The 21,678-nt window shown below is 59.7% G+C and overlaps 1 protein-coding gene across 1 annotated transcript in view; it reads right to left on the bottom strand.

The window, feature by feature from the left end:
* The window catches only part of KNDC1 (kinase non-catalytic C-lobe domain containing 1), a 52,280-nt gene that overhangs the window by 7,788 nt on the left and 22,814 nt on the right, over nucleotides 1–21,678 (bottom strand). Inside the window, exons 10-26 of the mRNA XM_020880005.2 lie at nucleotides 15,232–15,390; nucleotides 14,657–14,734; nucleotides 14,048–14,141; nucleotides 13,300–13,462; nucleotides 12,558–13,231; nucleotides 12,168–12,312; nucleotides 11,350–11,447; nucleotides 10,409–10,752; nucleotides 6,654–6,747; nucleotides 6,473–6,570; nucleotides 6,115–6,335; nucleotides 3,408–3,521; nucleotides 2,721–2,868; nucleotides 2,472–2,651; nucleotides 1,840–2,043; nucleotides 1,551–1,633; nucleotides 1,178–1,328 (exon numbers count right to left, since the gene is read on the bottom strand). Coding sequence (XP_020735664.2) covers nucleotides 1,178–1,328; nucleotides 1,551–1,633; nucleotides 1,840–2,043; nucleotides 2,472–2,651; nucleotides 2,721–2,868; nucleotides 3,408–3,521; nucleotides 6,115–6,335; nucleotides 6,473–6,570; nucleotides 6,654–6,747; nucleotides 10,409–10,752; nucleotides 11,350–11,447; nucleotides 12,168–12,312; nucleotides 12,558–13,231; nucleotides 13,300–13,462; nucleotides 14,048–14,141; nucleotides 14,657–14,734; nucleotides 15,232–15,390 — 3,048 coding nt within the window. The remainder of the gene's footprint in view (nucleotides 1–1,177; nucleotides 1,329–1,550; nucleotides 1,634–1,839; nucleotides 2,044–2,471; nucleotides 2,652–2,720; nucleotides 2,869–3,407; nucleotides 3,522–6,114; nucleotides 6,336–6,472; nucleotides 6,571–6,653; nucleotides 6,748–10,408; nucleotides 10,753–11,349; nucleotides 11,448–12,167; nucleotides 12,313–12,557; nucleotides 13,232–13,299; nucleotides 13,463–14,047; nucleotides 14,142–14,656; nucleotides 14,735–15,231; nucleotides 15,391–21,678) is intronic.

Here is a 21,678-nt window from a genome sequence, read left to right as displayed (position 1 = left end):
TGGGGATGGTTTTGATCACCGCCTCCTGTACAAGGTCACGAACCTCCATCCATAGTTCATCAGGCTCTCTGTCTACCAGATCTAATCCCTTGAATCTATTTCTCACTTCCACTGTATAGTCATAAGGGATTTGATTTAGGTCATACCTGAATGGTCTAGTGGTTTTCCCTACTTTCTTCTGAATTTAAGTCTGAATTTGGCAATAAGGAGTTCATGATCTGAGCCACAGTCAGCTCCCAGTCTTGTTTTTGCTGACTGGATAGAGCTTCTCCATCCTTGGCTGCAAAGAATATAGTCAATCTGATTTCGGTATTGACCATCTGGTGATGTCCATGTGTAGAGTCTTCCTGCTACATCCTCTGGCCCAACTTTTGAGTTTTGACTGTTTTCTGAGACCAGAGCTTACGCGTGTAGACGTCGTCTCCGGGTCGTTCTGACGGGGACCGTGTGTGTTTCAGGCTCAATCACCACGTCCGCCCAGGGCGCTTCCTGCCCTCGTCCCTGCCCCGTCCGGTCCCTGCAGGGGCCACACCGCCCCAGGGACGGCCCTCCCTGCATCCTCTGCTCACAGTGATGCTGGCTCCGTCCCCTGGCCATCGCCCAGGTGGGTCTGGAGTCGGCTCTGGCCTGCTACCGGGGCGCCAATGCCCCTCTGCGTCCCCCCAAAGCGCTTGGAGGCCTGTGTGACACCCCTCACGGGGTGAGGGGAAAGCTGCACATTGGTGTTGCTCGAAGGATATTGAGGATTGGAGCAGATGGGGGCGAGGGCAGGCTCCCAGTGCCCGCATCCCGGCACAAGTGAGGAGGGGGTCAGTCTGTCAGCTAATAAACCCCTGAGGTTGGAAGAGTCTCCCTAAAAGAGGAAAGACTGGGGAACTCTGCATGCGCTGGTGGGCCTCGGGGCTTCCTAGGGCTCAGACAGCTCAGGACTCGGGAGAGGAGACGCTGCAGAGGCTCTTGGTGCGGCCTGTGCACGGCAGGCTTCGTCATCATCGGTGGGGTGGAGGCCGGGGACCACGGGGTCCCCTGCTGTGAGTGCCCTTCACGCACACCTGCTCCAGGGGCTTCAGCTCGGGATGCCTCCGTGCCCAACCCCCCCAACAGGAGGGCTCACACAGGGAGGTGCCCTCACCACTGGCACCCCTGACCTGTGCTGGGGCCAGCCTTGGGCACCGACCTTGGAGGTGTGACTGGTCACGATCTCGGCGGCCACCCAGGTGCTGACGTCATCTGCGCTTCTTAAAAGCTGTAACAGGTATTTGTCCTGGACGTAGTTGGGCAGAAATAAGCTGCAGGTTTTTGCTGACAGAGACTCAGAAGAGCTGGCCCTGCAAGAGATGCAGGTACGGGTCCAGCATGTCCCAGCCAGGACACAGGGTGGCGCTGGGACCCCGAGGAGGGGTTGGTGTCCAGCCCAGAACCACAAGGCACTGCCCGTCAGCCAAAGTGTCCAGAAAGGCATTTCCACCCAGCAGAAATAACAGGGTGGAGCCTCAAGACCCTCGGCCACCCCAGCGTCTCAGGCTCCGCAGACCTCGGCGGACACTCACTTGGGGACCGCTGCACTTTTGTCCGTGACGCCCAGGGCCCGCGAATTTAGGAAGTGGACGGGGTGGCACTTCTGAAACAGCTCCTGCCAGGGACAAGGACAGAGAGGGCGGGCAGCGCCCCATCTCAGGGCCGGGTCTCTGGGTGGGGGCTCTCCATGTTCACCCAGACGGCGGCAGGGGGTGGGGGTTCCTGGGTCGTTGTCCCTGCCGTCGCGTGACGGGGCCCGGGAAGGGGCACCTGGGGGCTGACCACCTGCCCGGTTCCAGCAGGGAGGACCTGGCGCCCCACCTGCTGCAGCAGCGTCAGCTGGCTGAAGAGCTGCTGGGTGCTGTACTCGGTCAGGAAGTAGGGCCCCTTCTCGCCGGCCTTGGTGTAGGGCCCGTAGAAATCCTCGAGGAAGCAGGGCTTGGGCAGGGCCGACGCGATGCTGTACTGTCGCTCCTTGTGGGGCAGCGCCGGCCCGCTGCCCCGGGAGAGCCGCCAGGGGAAGCTCTGCAGGGCAGGGCCCCCCGGTCAGGGTGGGCCCGGGCAGCCGAGAGCCGCAGGGCAGAGCCCTGCCTCCTCCTGCGGCCACACTGACCCCAGGATTTCAGCGGCTCCCCTGCGGACGGAGCTGTGCGCTTTGGTGCCGTCTGCATGAGTCATGCTGAGGTCCCCCGAGACCCTGCCCCTGTTCCTGGCCACATCCCGATCCTGCCCTTGGCCCACGGGTCAGGGAAGTGGGGCGGTCTGAGGCCCTGGTCCTCTGTTGTCCTTGTCCGGGGCTGACAGGAAGTGCCAGCCTCACAGGGCTAGTGCCCTGGAACCGCAGGACGGGCTGTGTACTGCATGCGCGCACCTCTGCTTGTCTGTGCTTGCGTATAAAGGTATGCATGTATGTGCCTGTGTGTGAGTGTCTATCTTCCCGGGAGAGGCCGCACCTTCCGGGAGACGGCGTCCTCCGAGAGCCTCTTACACAGGGCGTTGAGGGGCCTGGCGTCCTCCTCCACCTCCTTGGGGTCTTCCAGGTCTGTGCCACGCAGGGTGCCCTCAGCCCGCCGCTCGGTGCCCACCTCCAGCAGGCCCAGTAGGTGCTCCGCGGAGCCGTCCAGAGGCAGGATCTGGACAGAAGCACGTGGGGTCACCTGCTGCCTCCCGGGGGTTGCGTCCCCCCCTGCCCCCCGCCTCACCTGGGAGGAGAGGTAGTCCCGGAGCCTCCCCAGGAGCCCGGCGTTCCTCACGAAGTCCACGGTGTAGCAGTCCTCCAGCCAGGCCTGCAGGAGGCAGAAGCTCCGCCTGTAGATCTTAGTGAAGGTGGAGGTGGGCTCCTGGTGGGCCCTGGAGGCAGAGGAGTCCTGAGCCGGGCAGGGCCCCCTGCGCCACCCCTAGAAGGGATGGGGGTGGGGGGAGCGTGGCTCTGTCTTTTGGGGGCACCTAAGCCCCACCCCACCCGCCTTCCCACCTGGGCAGGAGAGGGGCCGCTGCAACCACTGTCCCTTCCAGCCTGCCCCGAGGTTGGGAAGGCATTCGGAGTGGTGGGGTGGGCTCTGTGGGTAGAGAAGATGGGGGCAGGGTCTCTGAGTCCCCTCCTGGGGCGCCCAGCCTGACCTTGTGCGGGAATCTGGGGGCAAGGACAAGCCAGCTCAGAGAGGGCGAGAGCACGTCCAGCACTGCCCACCACCCTCTCCCGTGCTGAGCCTGCCTGCTGGCCGAGGCCCTTGGGATCCCTCTACATCCCCCAGTCCATGGGGGTCCCACCTTCCTTGTCCCCACCCTGCTTCTCCCCACCGTGGGCATCAGTGGCTGCTCCTGGCCCGTCTGCAGCCCCCTTCTGCCTCTGTCTTCGCCCTGGCCCTTGGTGCCGGCCCCCGGGGTACCTGGACAGGGTGCTACTGATGCGGTCCAGCAGGAAGTGCAGGAAGTCGTGGGGGCTGCAGAAGTAGCGGAAGGTGTACAGAAACTGCTGCACGTAGCCCTCCAGGAAGGCGCCGCTGCGGGGTGGGGCGGCGGTCAGTGTGGGCCGGCCAACACCGGGTCCTGGTGTGTGAGTGAGTGTGCAGATGAGTGTGGTGCGGGTGTGTGTATGGATGTGAGTGTGCAGCTGTGTGCACAGATGAGCGCGCAGGTGTGTGTGGGTGTGTATGGGTGTGAGTGTGCAAATGTGTGCAGGTGTGTGCGGGTGAGTGCAGCCATGTGCACTCGTGTGTGTGTGCAGGTGTGTATGGGTGTTGAGTGCAGGTATGTGTGTGAGCGTGTGAGTGTGCAGATGTGTGTGCAGGGGTGTGTGTGTGCAGGTGGTGTGTGCAATGAGTGCACAGGTGTGGGTGTGTGTATGGGTGTGTGCATCTGTGTGCACGTGTGTGTGTGCAGGTGTGAGCGTGTGTGAGTGCAGCTGTGTGTGCAGGTGTGAGCGTGAGCATGAGTGCAGGTGTGTGTGAGCGTGTGAGTGTGCAGATGTGTGTGCAGGGGGGTGTGTGTGTGTGTGCACGTGGTGTGTGCAATGAGTGCACAGGTGTGGGTGTGTGTATGGGTGTGTGCATCTATGTGCACGTGTGTGCAGGTGTGAGCGTGTGTGAGTGCAGCTGTGTGTGCAGGTGTGAGCGTGAGCATAAGTGCAGGTGTGTGTGGGTGTGTGTGGGTGTGAGTGTGTATGGGTGTGAGTGTAGGTGTGGGTGTGTGAGTGTACCGCTGTGTGTGCAGGTAGGTATGTGGCTGTGTGTGCGGGTGTTAGTGTGTGCGGCTGTGTGCACGTGTGTGTGTGTGTGAGTGCTTGCATGTGAACATGAGAGCCCTGTGCTGGAGGCACTGGCTGGACCACCATTCAGAACCAATGAGCCGGGGGGTAGAGGGTACTGATCACATTAGAAATCCCTTAACATTTTTAGTCTGAAGACTTTTTTTAAATTTTATTTTTTTAAAGGTTTTTTTTTGGCCGCACTATGTGGCTTGTGGGACCTAGTTCCCTGAGCAGGGAGCGAGCCCTGCATCCCCTGCATTGGAAGCTCAGGGTCTCCACCACTGGATGCCAGGGAGGTCCCTGAAGACTTTCTTAATCTCAGTTTTTGAGGCTCTCCCCGTGTCTCCTCGTAGAAACCGCTAATTCAGAAAGCTGCGCGCGTGCAGGGGCCCTTCCCCAGCCGCAAACTGTCAGGAAAGAGGCAGGGGGGCTTTGGGTCCTCGACCTCAGGCAGGGTCCCCCTCGGGGTGCCCCCGGGGCCAGGAGAGTGGGAAGGAGATGAGGGTCCAGGACTGAGGGCCCCAGGGCCCACTGGTCCCCTGCCGTACACCAGCCAGGTGCAGGTGGGACTGGGCAGCCATGTCTGACTGCCCACAGAAGGGACACCCTCTCAGGAGCGCTGTGCTCACGCGTGACACGCACGCCCCACGCCACACATGACGTCTCCTGGAGCAGGTCAGAGGGCTGAGGGGCTGACACCCCATGCCGCGGGGGAGGCGGAGGAAGAGGCCCCCGCCAGCCCACCTCGGGAGGGCGGCTAGTGGGGCAGAGGCAGCTGCCCCCAGAGGGTCCTGTCCCCCACTGACTGTCAACAGCCTCCAGTTCCGGGGCTGCCACAGCCTCCAGCCCAGAGAAGAGCCCAGGGGTTCCAGAGCGGCGTGCTGAGCCCCCGGAAGCCACCCTGGGGTGACGCTCCCACCGTCGCGTGAGAGGAGGTCCATGTCCAACCTGGTTGGGGCTGGGAGGGGTGGACCCTTGAGGAAGCTGCCCACAGCCTGAGCCCCAGGTGGGGCTCGTGGGTGCATGGAGAGAAGGGGAGGTCAGGGGTGCCTGGGGGCCCCTGGGAGAGAGCGGCCTGGCCCCTCCCTACTGCAGGCGAGCCCTTGCGCCTGTGTTATTATTTGGGGTCGCATGAGCCTAAGGGGCTTCCCCGGTGGCTCAGCGGTCAAGAAGCCGCCTGCAGTGTAGGAACCATAAGAGATCTGGGTTCGATCCCTGGGTTAGGAGGATCCCCTGGAGGAGGGCATGGTAACCTACTCCAGTTTTCTTGCCTGGAGAATCCCACGGACAGAGGAGCCCAGTGGGCTTCAGTCCCTGGGGTCGCGTAGAGTTATTGCGACTCAAGTGACTTAGCATGCGTGCACGTGAGCCTAAACCCTGCCTACGCCCAGCAGTGCTGTGGAGAGCTGGCTGGGTGCAAGCTGCCCGCAGCCCCGGAGCCCCATGTTAGTTAAGGGGCATCCGACCTAGGAAGCTGGGTGCGGTCACGGTGCCTTGGGGGTCACAGTGCCTCAGGGGTCCCACCTGTGTGGAGTCAGGAGTCCGCCAGGCTGTCAGCCATGGCGGCCGGGTTCCTGGGGTCTCCTTCAAAGTGCCCCCTGCACACCTGACCCAGACCCCCAGACCCGTGCGGTCGGGTCTGGGCCCCTCAGCCGGGAGCCTGGCCAAGGAGGCCAGTGGGCACTGACACAAACTTAGATTTCTGATGGAAACTACACAGAAACGTGCAGAGCCTCTCAGGTGCGCAGGGAGACGCCCCACCTCCTCCACCCCGCCCTGGGCCTGCTCTGCCCTGGTCTCCGGGAGCCTGGGGGGGTGCAGGGGTCCCAGCGTCCCCCAGGCCTCACCTGGAGTAGAGGTAGGCCATGAGACCCAGCGGGGTGCCGGCCTGCAGGACGCGCGCCTTGGGCTGCCGGCTGCCGCGCGGGTGCTTGCTGACGTTGTAGAAGATGAGGGACGAGGACTCGTCCAGGGGGCTGAAGTCTAGCGTGTCACAGTGGGCGGCCGCGATGTTCACGATCACGGGCAGCGCGCACGGCTCCAGGCCCCACTGCTCCGCGTACATGACCTGGGGTGTGAGTCAGAGCTGTTTGCCTGCCCGGCAGTCCACTCACCCCGTCCCTGACCTGGGGCGGCCGCTCAGAGGCGGGTGTGTTTCCGAGGGTTTAGTGGGAGGAGCCTCTGGAGGGAGGGGCGGGGCCTTGCCTGGAGGTACTTCTTGGCCAGCCCGAGGAACTGCACCTTGGACCGCATCTCCTCCAGCTGCCCTTTCAGCTTGGACAGCATGGTCTTCACCTCGGAGCCTGGGGGTGGACGGACTCAGCACGAAGTGCCCGACCCTCTCAGGACGCCTGACCCCAGCCCGGCCCTGGTCCCGTGAAGCTACCTTTGTTCCGCTTCTCCTTCTGTAGGAGCTTCTGGTAGAACTTGAGGGTCTTTCGGAAGTTCCTCTTCTCAATCATGAGCTGCTGCTCCAGCTCCTGGAGAGGGAAGAGTCGTGAGCCCCTGGCGCCCGCCCTCGGGGGTTCAGGGGAGGCAGACTCGCCCACAGGGCCGAGGCGGGCCTTCGGGACGTCTGAGTCTGGACAGCGGAACTGGGAGACATTTCAGTAGAGTGGAAAAAACCAGATTCGATGGACTCGCTCGAAACAAGGCAGCCAAACGTGTGTGGAGTCGGTGAACGGCAGCCCTCCCCACCAGGCCGCCCGGCCTCCCCGCAGCCGCCCAGGAGGAAAGGCAGGGAGAGCAGGGTGGGCGTATCCAGGTCAGAGGGGCGGCCTTCCGGAGAGAACTCCAGGTGTCGCGTCCCCGGCTGGGGGGACCTGGGGCCACGCCTCTCATGGTTTCCTCGGTCTCGGGGATTGGCCGTAAGTGAGGGTCCACGGGCACCTGTGGTCCCACGAGGCCCCTCTGTGGCCCCAGACCCATCCACTAAGGCCCCCACCCCACGCTTGCCGCCCCTCAGGACCCCTGTGCGATGTGGGCTGGAGGCCCCCCACCATGTGCTCAGCCGCCGGCTTTGCATGAAGCTTGGATACACCCAGCAGCGCAGATCCCGGCAGGCCCCCCAAGCCAGTCCTGCCTGGAGCCACACGCAGCCCCCAGGAAGGAGCCCGGCACTGCGCTTCCACGCAGAGCCCCAAGGACAGCAGGGGCGTCAGCCAGGCTGAGACCTTAGGGATAAATGCGTGAATGAGGATTCGCAGGGCGGTCGGTGTGAGCGGGCGTCAGCCCCGTGGGCACAGCCTGGCAGCCACACTGGTGGGCTTGGCCCCAGGCGGGCTCGGGCGAGGGGTCCACGTTTAACACTGGGTCTGTTGAATTTAGGTTATTTCCTCCTGCCCACCCGACCAAGGGTTGTTCTCATGGAACTAAAGGAGCATCCGTTCATTAGACAGATAAACGAGGATGACCTGAGGCACAATTTAGGCCTGCTGGCCACTGGATTTACGTGGACCTGAGGTAGACAATAAATAAAGCAGGACGCACAAGGTGGGAACCCCAGAAAGTGTGGACAAAGAGAAAAGGCAACCAGTGCCTCCCACTCAAACGCGGAGCAAAGCCTTGTTAGGACAGCCAGCTGAGTGGAGACGCGCCCGACCACAGGCCGCGACGCAGCCGGGCGGACGGCGCCCCCGTGTGGTCAGCGGCGGGACGTGACCGAGAGACCACAGGCCGCGACGCAGCCGGGCGGACGGCGCCCCCGCGTGGTCAGCGGCGGGAGGTGACCGAGAGACCACAGGCCGCGACGCAGCCGGGCGGACGGCGCCCCCGCGTGGTCAGCGGCGGGAGGTGACCGAGAGACCACAGGCCGCGACGCAGCCGGGCGGACGGCGCCCCCGCGTGGTCAGCGGCGGGAGGTGACCGAGAGACCACAGGCCGCGACGCAGCCGGGCGGACGGCGCCCCCGCGTGGTCAGCGGCGGGAGGTGACCGAGAGACCACAGGCCGCGACGCAGCCGGGCGGACGGCGCCCCCGCGTGGTCAGCGGCGGGAGGTGACCGAGAGACCACAGGCCGCGACGCAGCCGGGCGGACGGCGCCCCCGCGTGGTCAGCGGCGGGAGTGACCAGGCGCCTTCCTGCGGCTCGGCCCACCCCAGACTCATGAACGCGCGCCTGCTGGGTGGCAGACATGAAACGTGTCCACGGGTTTTTTATGCCTTTTGTGTTTTCCTGAGACCCCTGTCTGTAACAGACACGGTGGGTCTGCGAGTGTGGAGCTGGGGCCAGGGTCACCCGGGCCAAGAGCAGAGGCGCGCAGGCACTCACCTGCCTGCACTCAGGTTCCAGGGGACACGCCTTCCAGGGGCAGGAAGAAGGGCAAGACACGGTCACCAGTCGTCCGCCCAGCGTTTCCCAGCCCACCGTGCCCCTTGGGACCGTCCCCCGTGTGCACTGCCGGCAGAGCCGCTGGGGGACCCGGCGTGGGAGCCTTGTCCCAGCCGTGGGGTTGCCAGCAAGCCACAGACGGGGCCCAGCGCGTCTGGGACCCAAGCTGGTCTCCGCGTCCACCTTTAAGGACCACCTTCATGGGACGCAGGGGGCAGCTGGGCTCATCCACGGTCCAGTCTCCCTCCAGAAGCTGCCACACCTGGAGAGCCCGGGATCCAGGACAAGGGCCCCTCGGACCCCACGAGGCACCTGCCCAGGAAGCAACAGGCAGCACCCTCCCTGGCCCTGAGCACGGCGCAGGCTGGAAACAGGCTGCCTGTCCACACTGATATGCCACCAGCGATTGTGACTGTGACATCCAAGGTCGTGACCTGTGTCAGAGGTCATGACCTGTGACATTGGAGCATGTGACCTGTGCCATCAGAGGACACTCAGGTCGGCTCGCTGCGCTGCCCAGCACCGTCGAGCAGGGGCTGTTGGCAGGTCGGCGTGAGCTGCCTCTGCAGGGGCCACGTCCTCCTGGCCCCACCGCCCAGGGGCCCCATCTCTCGGTCCAGCTGAGATCAGTGTGACAGCAGTGCGTCGGTGGGACGCTGTGGGTGCCTGGGCTCAGAGTTGAGGGGCTGCCAAGGAAGCCCGCCAGGGTTCGGGGACCCCACCCCAGGGCTTCTTCTCTATTCGATTGAGTTACAGTGCGTCTGGGCTTCTGGGTGGTGCAGCAGTAAAGAACCCGCCCGCTGGTGCACGAGACAGGAGACGTGGGCTCAGTCCCTGGGTGTGAAGATCCCTGGGAGAGGGTGTGGCCGCCCACCCCAGTGTTCTTGCCTACAGTCCCATGGACAGAGGGGCCTGGCTGTCACAGCCGGGCACAACTGAGCACACACACGACCCGTGGTCGCCAAGAGCACAGGAGGCTGCTGGCTCTCCAGGACTGAGCCTGAGGCTCGCTCTCTCCTGGGGCTGAGTGGCCAGGTGAGGACACCGGGAAGGTGTGGCTGGATGGTGCTGAGGTGTGGGGCTGCGGGGGGGCGGGTGGGAGTGGGGCGCCTGACTGCTGACTGCTCCATCCTGTCTGTCCCCCGCGACCGCACCCCGCGTGGCTGTGGCCCAGGTGGGAGCCCTGGTCACTTGGGAGGGGAGGCTGCAGTCCAGGTCAGGGCTCCTGGTCACGAAGAGGCAGACCCCCAGTGGCCAGGCAGAGACCTTGGGTTTGGAGCTCTGGGGGGTTGCCCTGCATGCAGGCTGGCCAGGCCTGGACACTCCAGTCCAGGGCCTGCCGTCACCCTGCTGACCTGGGAAGAGCCGGGGTTGCCCCTGACCCGGAGGGGCACACAGAGTGTGCTGCCCACCAGAGAAGCCACCCTGGGGCCTGGCCGAGCTGACCACCACAGGCCAGGTGCTCCTCACCTCATGATGCTGGCCCTGCAGCCCAAACCCGGCTGTGGTCCCCAGGGCAAGGTGACCTCCTGCCAGCCGGCCCCTGGTGACCAAGAGCCCAAAGAGAGGAAAGCTGGTTCCTGCCCCGAGGTGGGGGGTGCACGCAGATGAGCACAACCCCCCTTGGAAGACAAACAGTGGGAGCCCCACCCAGCATGGTGGCCGCGGGAGCAGGTGGGACCTGGGAGCCCTGTCTGGAACACGGCCTCGTGGCCCACGGCACGCCGGCCCGAGCACCACCCCCCATTCCCCAGCCAAGGGCAAGTGCGGGGCCAGCACCGCCCCCCGGGCCAAGACAAGCACGGGGCTCACCGGGCTCTGGGCGTCGGCCGCAGGATCCCTGGGGCCCTTCTGCCCGGCCAGCTCCTGCACGTAGCTGTGCACGTCGGCACCGAAACAGTCAGCCTCGTAGAAGGCACTGCACCAGCCGGGGCTGCAGCTCGGGGCGCCTGCTGGGGTGGGGCTCACAGCCAGGCTGTGCTCAGGGGGCCAGGGGGGCCGGGACTCAGCCTCGGTGCCCCTAGCCAGGCCTCCGCCCTGCGGCTGGGCCTCCGGCTGCCGCTCCCTCCCGGCTTTGACTGACTGCTGAGGCCGGAACCCCACTTCGAAGTTGCCCTGAGAGAGTTCGTCTGAGTCCACACCCGGCTTCTCCTTCCCTGAACAAAGGAAAGGGGGTCACGCATGGCGACGCTGGTTCCAGGAGACAGTTCAGCCCTGACTGTTGGGAGAGGCGTCAGGTCCCGAGGAGGGGCTGGGAGGGTCCTCAGGGTCGGGGTCCCTGGGTCCCCTGAGTGGGCCACTGTGCAGGGCGGAGTCAGGGAGGAGATCCCAGGGAACCTGGGACTGTTCTCAGACGAGGTAGAGGGACCTGGGAACCCGGGGTCCCAGCGAGCAGCGGGCTGTTCTCGGGCACCTCCACCCAGCGCACATCCAAGTGTGTGCGTGGTACGGGGGCCATCCTGGGCGTGAGCGCAGCCACACTGCCTGGCCCCTAGGGCCCTGACGCGTCAGACGGTGTTTGGGGACATGACCGAGACTTCAGCTGTCAGGAGCCCGGGACTCCAGCTGCAGGAAAGGCCTTGGGGTCTTAAGTGGCTCGTGCCCAGGAAAGATGCCATTGTCACACCATCACCACACTGCTGACCCAGCCCTCGCCCTTGCTGCCCACTGCGGGCCTGGGGAGCACTCTCCCCACCCGCCCCCCACAGAACGGACCCCCTGGAGGAGGGTCTCACCCCAGAGCCCTGTCTCACCCGACCCAAGACGTGAGGCCCTTCTGCTCGATGGCGAGCAGCTGCTCGGAGCGCGGATCCCGCTGTCCTCGGGCTGTGACCCGGTCTCTTCGGAAGCACTGCCATCAGAACGGAGAACCCTGCAGGCGCCCCCCCAGGGCCCCTCCCCAGGCTGACCAGAGGTGTCCCCGGGTGGGAGGTAGGGGCCTCAGGACGGAGGCCCTGCCCACACCTGTGGGAGAGCCTGGCTGCAGGCATTGTGGACATGGGCCCTTTGACAGCGGGCCTTCTGGGCATCTGCCTCCCCCCAGGGAGAGGGGCTGCTGCGAAAACAGGGCTGGGGCTGAGATGGGGCTCCGGCTGGCTTGGGAATCAGGGCACCCGGCTGCTCCAGGCACAGGCCTGCCGGGACCCCGCCCACGTTGCCCTCTGGAGCCCCCAGGAGGGGTTGGGCCACAGGCACCCGGCCTCTCCTGTGAAGGATGGGGGCCCGGAGCGCCGGGGGGGGGGGGGGGTCGGGGGAGTGCCGGGAGCGCTGGGGAGGGCCGGGAGGGGAGCCTGCCAGCCCTGACTCCCGCAGCTGCTGCCTCACCTCCGACCCAGGAGGGAGCTGGGCAGCGGGACGTGTCCCTGCAGGAGCACCCGCCCAACCCCATAGGGGCCCAACTCCCCTTCCTGCCCGAGGAGCGGTTGCGCAGGGAGCACTTCACCCGGAAGGGGGCCCGCGGTGGCTGCCCCGGGCACCGCCGAGCTGGACGCGGGCTGGAGGCGAGCCCCAGGGGCAGGTGGAGGCGGGGGCCCGGGAGAGGAGCCGGGGTCCGCGCCAGGGGGGGTCTTACTTCCCCGAGGGCGGTGTCCGTCCGTTCACCACCTTGAAGAGGTTCTGCAGCAGCTTCTCGCCCCAGTAGAGGTCGCAGAACTTCTCCGATATGGCCCCGCAGAACGTGGCGTAGGTGAGGTCTTTCAGGGCGTAAATGTACTCCCCTGCGTTGGCGGAGGAACGAGTCAGGATGTGGTGAGCGATTTTCCGGGTCCCCCTGGTCCCGGGGGCTTGCGGGGCTGGGCGCACAGCCAGGGGAGGGGCGGGCGCGTCTGGGACCCTCCTCCCGCGGCCGCGGAAGGGCTCTGCTCCGCTCGTGCTGGGCCGCGTCGTGGCGGCGGGCTCCCGTGGTGACCTCCCCCGTGCCCGCGTGCCCGCCCCTGCTCCTGGGCCCTGTGACCCCTCGTACCCATGATCAGAGCCTCCAGCCCGCGGTCCAGGTAGCCGTCGAAGGCGAACTCTTCCTGGATGAGGCGCGTGGCCTCCTGCAGTGACGGGCAGGCCACCCCCTCCGGGAGGGGCAGAGCGTCCACGCCGGATGGACTGAGCTTGCGGTCTGCTGGCTGGGGCGACTCGGACTGGCGTCCTGGGGCGTCCCCGGGACTGTCTGGATTCCCTGTGGCCGGGGAGGGGCCCTGTGGGGCTGACCGGGGGCCCTCAGGTTCCTGGCCTGCCTCCTGGGTGGTCTTGCTTCTAGGTGGCTCAGCTGGGTGGTGAGGGCTGGGGGGCGCTGTGGGGGTCCTGGGGGGCTGGGGCCGAAGCCCAACAGAAGATGCTCGAATTGGGACAGGCTCATCTGCCCCTTGATCCTGGGAGGACTCCTGTGTCTCTAGGGGCAGGGCTGGGGCTAGAGATTCTGGCGTCAGCACTGAGGGCCCCTCTGGTGGGCTGGTGGGGGCTGGGGGCCAGGGGCACCCCTGGGCAGAGCCTCTTGGTGCTGACTCCCTGAGGGGCCCTGAGGGGCTGGGCGCCGGCTGCACAGCTGTCTCTGGGCCGGGGGCCTGCTTCCCATCGCCCTGCAGGTCCAGCTGGCCTCCGTCCTCTGGCCCCTCGGCTGGCCCTGAGGTCAGGGTGGGCCTCTCCCTGTGAGCGGAGCAGACGACACTCAGGGGGTGCCTGGGACCCCAACAGCCCCCGGGAGCGGCACTCACCTGCAGACACCTGTGTCCGCAGCAGGGACGACGGGCCTGGAGTGAGTGTCCGGGGAGGCGAGCGCCTCTGGCAGCAGCTCGGCCCCGTGGAGGCCAGGGGGCTGACCGGGCACTGGCCCCTGCGCAGCCGTGAGCCTGCCGTTGCCAGCGAGCCACACGAGGTCTGGGGACAGACACAGGGCGACTCGGGTGGGTGAGGGCCTGCGTGGGCGCTGCCTTCCTGGGGGCCGGCCGTAGGGGGTGCCGGCCATCGGGAGTGCGGGCCTGCGTGGGCGCTGCCTTCCTGGGGGCCGGCCGTAGGGGGTGCCGGCCATCGGGAGTGCGGGCCTGCGTGGGTGCTGCCTGGATGGGCCAGCAAGCCCAGGGCCGCCGCAAGGGAGAGTCCAAGGAGAGAGCCTGAAGGAGGAGCGTCCAGGGCTGCCCTGAGCTGGGAGGGAGGGCGCAGTGCTTGGCTGAGTGGCTGGAAGGTTGGAACAGGCCAGAGACCCAGCTGCAGACGGCAGGCTCTGCGGGTCCTGTGGGGGGTGCGCTGGGAGACACGGGCCACGAAGGGGGGCGAGTCCCTGCTCCAGCCGCTGGACACTGGGAGGCCTGAATGACAGGGTCAGAGGAGCCGGGGGTAGTGAGGCAGGGCGGCCGGGGGCCAGCTCTGGACTCGCCATCTGGGGTCCTCGGCCACATCCAGCATCCTCGCAGGGCTGGACTCCTGGAGGCAGGGGAGGCGGGGAGGGCCAGTCCCAAGTCCTACCTGAGTGAGGATTGGGTGCAGCCGCCAGGCTGGGGGCCAGCTCAGCCACCGAGAAAGCGTGCTGCAGACCGATGGTCTCCTCTTCCTGGTAAACCTGGGACGGAAGGACACGGCGAGCTCTGCTGAGATGAACGTGAGGCCTCGGGGGCATGGCCTCCGGAGCCCAAGCTCCCCCCAGTGCTGACGGGCCTGGCTTCGGTCTCTCTGGAGCGGGAGCCCCCGGGGCACACGGGCTTCCCGGAGCAGTGGGTTCCTCTGGTTCCTGGGGTGGGGGCTGGTCATGCCCGGGGCCGCCAGGCCTCACGTGGACGAAGGTAGCCAGTTCGTGTCCACATCTGAAGGACAGTGTTGCCACTTGATGTGGCCCTGCCCGGTCAGCAGGCCTGGAGGCTGAGGATCACTCTGTGATCCCCATGACATGCCAGGGGTTCAGCAGAGACCAGGGTGGGGGCCTGGCCCCCCGACAATGGCACAGTAAGGCCAGAGGATGGGGCGTGACCTGCCACCCTGGCTCGGGGTCTCCACCTCCCTGAATGGGAAGAGGGGGAGCCTCCCCCTGTGGCCCGGGGTAGCACAGAGGGTCTGTGGGGTCTGTGGCGCCCGGCTTACCCGGCAGGTCAGCGCCCTCAGGTGGGCCAGGATCTTACGGCTGTCCATGCCCCGCTGCAGGAGGTAGCCACTGCAGGTCTGAAAGCAAGCACAGCCCAGCGTCCAGACACACGGCCATGCCCGGCACTCCCGGGGCAACGCCTGTTGGAGCATGCGGTGGCAGCCGGAGGCCTGGGAGCTTCTCAGCAGGAAGACCCCATGGCACCCCTTCATGGGGAGAGCCTGGGGCCTGGGCTGCGATTCTGTATCCCTGGCTGTCCTGGCCATGGTCAGCTGGGACGCCACGGAACGAGGGGCCACACCCAGCCTGCTGGACCCATGGAAGAGGATGGGGAAGTCGGGCGTGGGGGGGGCTGTAGGGGATCAGGGGTCCATGCTCGGGCCCAGGCTACCCCCTTCCACCTGGCTGGTGGATGCACTGGAGATGGGGACAAGCTGGGGGAAGGTCAGGAGGTGAGCAGCAGAGGCCCCATGCCCAAGTGAACCTGCGCCCTCCCCGTCTGACCCCGCCCTGCCCGAGACGAGAGCACGTCCCGGCCCCGGGCCTCGAGCCGGGGCCCCCGCGGGGCAGGTACCTCGATGGCCTCCGCGGCAGAAGGCCGCTCCTGGGCGCTGCGTCTGGCCATGTGCAGGAGGAGTGTCTTGAGCCTGCGTGGCAGGGCCAGCTTGCGGTCTCGGGGGACGCTGAACTTGGCGGCCGTCCACAGGACCGCGGCCACACAGTATACGGAGGCCTGGGTGGGGAGAGGGGCGGGCCGTGGGCTCAGAACTGCCCCCAAGTGGGGGGCGTCCTCAGAGCCTGGAGGTCTCACCACAGACCCTGAGCTGCAAGCCAGGCTTGACCAATACCCACAGGCGTCAGAGCCTGACCAATACCCACAGGCGTCAGAGCCTTAGCGTGAGCAGGAGGACCTGGGCCCCGGCCACACCTTCCAGCTTGCTTTCCACAAGGGGAAGGTGGCCCCACGGGGGCTCGAGGCCCGGAGTCCCCTGAGACCCTACTGTGCTGTTAAATGCTGAAAACAGGCTGTCTGAACAAAAACATGTCCTCCCGGGGCCCACAGAGGTCTGTCCTAGAACGTGCTGACACAAAGGTGCGTCACACACACTGCAGAGTGCCGCTGGAGGGCCGCTGCTCCTCTGTGAGCTCGTGGGGTCGGCCGCTTCTCCCCAAGGGCGCCCTCCGATCTGTATCCAGCTCTTGTGTCTGCAGCCGACCTGTGACCAACAAGAGCTTCCGACCTACACGTGGCTGATACCTTTGTTTCTCTTGAAAAGTGAAAGCGAAACCAGAGACACACCACAGACCTGCCGAGTCAGGTGACTGTGGCCAAGTCCCCCCGGGGTCGTTCCCAGACCTGACGCACTCTTCAGTTCGATCTTGTCAGACTCCTCCACCACACCCGTCATTAAGTCTAGTCAACTGATAAGCCAAGGAATCAAGCCCTGAGTTCGGCACTGGTGGATTTCCATGGCATGAAGACTCGCGAGTGGCCGGGTCCCAGCCATCAAGGTGGTGCCGTGGAGCGGTGGGGGGAGACGGGGGGCCTCTTCCTATGGGGCTCCCACCCCGAAGCACAGACACAGCCAACTATGTCAAGTCATTGTTGTCCAGTCGCTCAATTGTGTCCGAGTCTTTGCGACCCCATAGACTGCAGCACGCCAGGCCTCCCTGTCCTTCACTATCTACCGGGGTTTGCTCAAACTCATGTCCATCGAGTCGGTGATGCCATCCAACCATCTCATCCTCAGTCACCCCTTCTCCTCCTTCAGCCTTTCCCAGCATCAGGGTCTTTTCCAGTTAATCGGCTTTTCACATCAGGTGGCCAAAGTGTTGAAGCTTCAGCTTCACTATCAGTCCTTCCAATGAATATTCAGAGTTGATTTCCTTTAGGACTGAATGGTTGGATCTCCTTGTAGTCCAAGGGACTCTCAAGAGTCTTCTCCAGCACCATAATTTGTTCTTTGGTGCTCAGCCTTTTCACATCCATACATGACCACTGGAAAAGCCATAGCTTTGACTAGGCGGACCTTTGTTGGCAAAGTGATATGTCTGCTTTTCAATATGCTGTCTAGGTTGGTCATAGCTTTTCTTCTAAGGAGCAAGAGTCTTTTAAATTCATGGCTGCAGTCACCGTCTGCAGTGATTTTGGAGCCCAGAAAATGAAGTCTGTCACTTCATCCACTTTTCCCCATCTGTTTGCCATGACCTGATGCCCTGATCCTAGTCTTTTGAATGCTGAGTTTTAAGCCAGCTTTTCCACTCTCCTCTTTCACCCTCCTCAAGAGGCTCTTTAGTTCCTAATTTAGTTTGGATCACTAGGAAGTTGCTAATTTTGAGTACTTATCAACTTTTAATTTTGAGGTAACTAGATGCACACAGTTGTAGGGGATGACCCAGAGAGGCCCAGGCGCCCTCACTCAGCCTCAGCCTCAGCGGGGACGCCCAGCCAGGTTGGGTGCAGTGTTACAGCCAGGCCCCCGGTGTGGACCCTGAGAGATGTGGGGCTTTGCCATCACCAGGATCCGACCTGTCCCCTCCAGCCTTGGTTGCTGGCAACGATTCATCTGTTCTCCATTTCTTAAGCGTGTCACTTCACATAAATGGGACCTCACGCTATGCAGCCTTCGGGGCTGACGTTTTCCTCTCGGCTCCGTCACTGCTGCCGCGGCTCTGCTGCTCTGGGGAAGACATCTGAGCCAAAAGACCTCCAGGCCGTGGCTGTGGCCGACAAAGCTGCCGTGAACAGTCGTGTGTAGGACTTCATGTGAACACAAGTTTCATCTCTCTAAGAAACATGTCTGGGTTGTCTCGGTCCCCATAGCAATGGATGAGAGTTCCCATTGTTCCTCACCCTTGTCGGCCTTTGCCGCTGTCAGGGTTTTGATTTTAGCCTGTCTGCTGAGCGTGTGGTGGGAATTCACTGCTCTACTTTGCATTCGCAAGTGCCATACGAAGTGCGACATCTTTCATGTGCTTACTTGCCATCTGGTATCTTCTTTGGTGAGGTGTCTGTTCAAAATTATTGTGATAATATACAGCCTTGATGTACTCCTTTCCCAATTTTGAGCCAGTCTGCTGTTCCATGTCCAGTTCTAACTGTTGCTTCTTGACCCCTATACAGGTTTCTCAAGAGGGAGGTCAGGTGGTCTGGCATTTCCATCTCTTTTAAGAATTTTCCACAGTTTGTTGTGATCCACATAGTCACACAGTCAAAGGCATTAGTGTAGTCAATGAAGCAGAAGTAGATGTTTATCTGAAACTCTCTTGCTTTTTCTATGATCCAATGGATGTTGGTGATTTGATGTCTGGTTCCTCTGCCTTTTCTAGATCCAGCTTGAACATCTGGAAGTTCTCGGTTCACATACTGTTGAAGCCTAGCTTGGAGAATTTTGAGCATGTCCTTGCTAGAAATGTGAAATGAGTGCACTTGTGTGGTAGTTTGAATATTTTTTGGCATCGCCCTTCTTTGGGATTGGAATGAAAACTGATCTTTTCCAGTCTTGTTGCCACTGCTGAGTTTTCTAAATTTGCTGGCATATTGAGTGCAGCACTTTCACAGCATCATCTTTTAGGATCTGAAATAGCTCAGCTGGAATTCCATCACCTCCACTAGCTTTGTTTGTAGTGATGCTTCCTTAGGCCCTCTTGACTTCGGACTACAGGATGTCCGGCTTTAGGTGAGTGATCACACCATTGTGATTATCTGGGTCATTAAGACCTTTTTTGTATAGTTCTTCTGTGTATTTTTTTGGCACCGCTTCTTGATTTCTTCTGCTTCTGTTAGGCCCATATCCTTTATTGAGCCCGTCTTTGCATGAAGTGTTCCCTTGGTATCTCTAATTTTCTTGAAGAGATCTCTAGTCTTTCCATTCTATTGTTTTCATCTATTTCTTTGCACTGATCACTGAGGACGGCTTTCTTATCTCTCCTTGCTGTTCTTTAGAACTCTGCATTCAGATGGGAATATCTTTCCTTTTCTCCTTTGCCTTTTGCTTCTCTTCTTTTCTCAGCTATTTGTAAGGCCTACTCGACAACTATTTTGCCTTTTTGCATTCCTTTTTCTTGGGGATGGTTTTGATCACTGCCTTCTGTACAGTTTTAAGAACCTCTGTTCATACTTCTTTAGGCACTCTGTTGTTGACTTTTAAGAGTTCTTAGCATATTTGGGATACAAGTCCTTTGTCAGATATAGGTTTTGCTCCCATCTGTGGCCTGACTTCTCATTCTCTTAACTGCATCTTTTATGGAGCAGAAGCATCTAATTTTGATGAAGTCTAACATGGATTGTTTCTTTCATAGATCATGCTTTTGGTTTTGTTTCTAAATCTTTGCTTAGATTTTGTCTAAAGTTTTGTCTAGATTTTCTCCTTCATTATCTTCTAGAAGTTTTATAGCTTCGAGGTCTATGACCCATTTTGAGTTAATTTTTGTGAAAAGTGCAAGATCTGTGTAGAGACTTTTTTTGCGTGTGGATGTCCTGCTCTAGCACCGCTTGTTGAGAAGACCATTGTTTCTCTAGCACTGCCTTTGCTGCTTTGCTGAAGACCAACTGACTGTATTGTGAGGGTGTTTCTGGGCAGTCTTGTTCCATTTATTTGTTCCATTATTATTCATCTTTCCTTTTGCCAAGCCCACACTTGATTACTGTCGCTTACAATAGAACTGGGTGACATGAGGCCTCTGACTGTTCTTTTTCAATATTGTGTCCGCTATTCTGGGCCTCCTGCTTCTTCATATAAACCAATAGCTACAAAATAACTTTCTGGATCTGTAGATCAAATTGGGAAGAACTAACACAGTAATAACACTGATCTTTCAATCTATGCACATGGACTACCTTTCCATTTTTTTAGTTCTTTTTTGGTTTCTTTCATATTAGTTTTGTAGTTTTCCTTATATGTTTCTAATACACATGCATGCATACTGAGTCACTTCAGCATATCTGACTCTTTGTGATCCTATGGACTGTAGGCTGCCAGGCTCCTTTGTCCATGGGATTCTCCAGGCAAGAAGACTGGAGTGGGTTGCCATGCCCTCCTCAAGAGTATTTTTCCCACCCAGCGATTGAACCCGTGTCTTTTACGTCTCCTGCATCGGCAGGCAAGGTCTTTACTACTAGTGACACCTGGGAAGCCCTTCTCATACACATATTTATACATAAATGATTTTTGTGGTGCTAGCATAAATGGTATTCTTTAAATTTCAAATCCTAATTGTTCATTGCTGGTAAACAGGAAAGCAAGGGATGTTTCTATCATTCCTCTTCTACCCTGCACTCTTCCTATAACTACTCGGTTCCAGATTTCTGTTAATTATCTGGGTCTTTCTGACATGATTTCAATCATCTCAGCTGTAAACAAGGACAGTCTTCTTTCTCAATCAACATACACTTTATTTCCTTTTCTTGTCTTATGCTGCATTACCTGAGCTACTACAAATCTGTACACGTGTAGATGAACACATTTATACATGTGTGAAAGATGTTCTACTTCATATGGCATTTGGGGAATGCAAGTTAAAACAATGAGCTACCACCACACACTCAGTGGAAAGGCTGAAATCAATGCACGATATTGAATAGGAGTGACGAGAAGGGACCTTCTTGCCTTTTCCCCAGTCTTAGGGGTGAATTATCTAGCGTCTCACTGTTAATTATCTGTTGGCTATTTTTGTATATATTCTTTATCAAGTTGAGGAAATTTTCTTCTATTCCTAGTTTTCTGGGAATTTTTATTATGAATGAGTGTTGAATTTTGTCAAAAGCTTAGTATCTACTGATACAAACATACGATTTTTCATCTTTAGTTTATGTGATGTATTACACTGATTTTCAGTTGTTGAGTCAGCCTTCCACACATGGAATAAATGTCACTTTGCCAGTTTTAAGTTTTGATGAAAAGTTCAATTTACCCATTTTTCCTTCTATGGAAAAATTTGTGGATAGTGCTGTTGGTGTCAAGTCTAACAACTCTTTGCCTAGCCCTCCATCCCAAAAATTTTCTTTAATTTTTTTTTTAATCAGCATTTTGTGGCCTTCAGCATACAAAGGATGTACATTCTTTGTTTGATTTACATCTAAGTATTTCACTTTTTTGACTATAAATGTATTATGTTTTTAATTTTAGTGTCCACATGTTTATTGCTAGTATATAGAAATACGATTGATCTCTGAATGTTTATCGTATATCCTGTGATCTTTCAGAACTCACTTCTAAGTTCTGGGAGGCTTTTTTTTTTCTTTTTTGTAGATTCTTTGGAATGCCTTTGAATTTTCTATGTACACAACCATGTCATCTGCAGACAGTACTATTTCTTCCTTCCTGGGTTTACGGTTCTCACCTGCTTTTCTTGCATCGTCGCGGTGGCTGGAAATTCCAGTGCAACGTTGAACGGGGCGGAGTCAGTGGGCGCCCTCACTTTGTTCTGGACTGTGGCCTTTCCACCAAGCATGGTGCTAACTGTATGGTTCTTTTGGTAGACGCTCTTTGAGGCAGTTTCTTCTATTCCTATTTTTCGGTTTCTTTTTTTTTTTTAATAAATGGGTGTCAAATTTTGCCAAATTCTTTTTATGCATCAATTAATGTGATCGTGGGGTTTCTCTTCAGCTGGTTATATGTTGGGGCGCACTGATTGGTTTTCAAACACTGAACCATATATCCCTGAACTCACATCTGTGGAATAACCCAACTTGGTTATGGTGTGTACTGTTTTTACACATCAGTGAATTCTATTTGCATATGTTTTGTTAAGGGTTTTTGCCTTTATATTCATGAGGGATATTGACCTATATGCATATTTGTTGCACTATCTTTGGTTTTGGCATCAGGGTAATAACAGCTTCATAAAATGGTTTGGGAAGTGTTCACTTCTGTTTTCTGGAAAAGACTGTAGAATTGGCATTAATTCTTCTTTAAACATTCAGTAGAGCACCCAGGTAAAACCATCTGGGCCTGGAAATTAATTTTTGAGAGCTTAAAAATGCAAATTCAATCACCTCAACAGTTACGGGGCTATTCAA

The sequence above is a fragment of the Odocoileus virginianus genome, chromosome 7, assembly GCF_023699985.2.
Source record: "Odocoileus virginianus isolate 20LAN1187 ecotype Illinois chromosome 7, Ovbor_1.2, whole genome shotgun sequence".
NCBI classification, from domain to species: Eukaryota; Metazoa; Chordata; class Mammalia; order Artiodactyla; family Cervidae; genus Odocoileus; species Odocoileus virginianus.
Note: the sequence above shows the minus strand (reverse complement) of the source record. Positions and strands in the feature narration are given on the sequence as shown.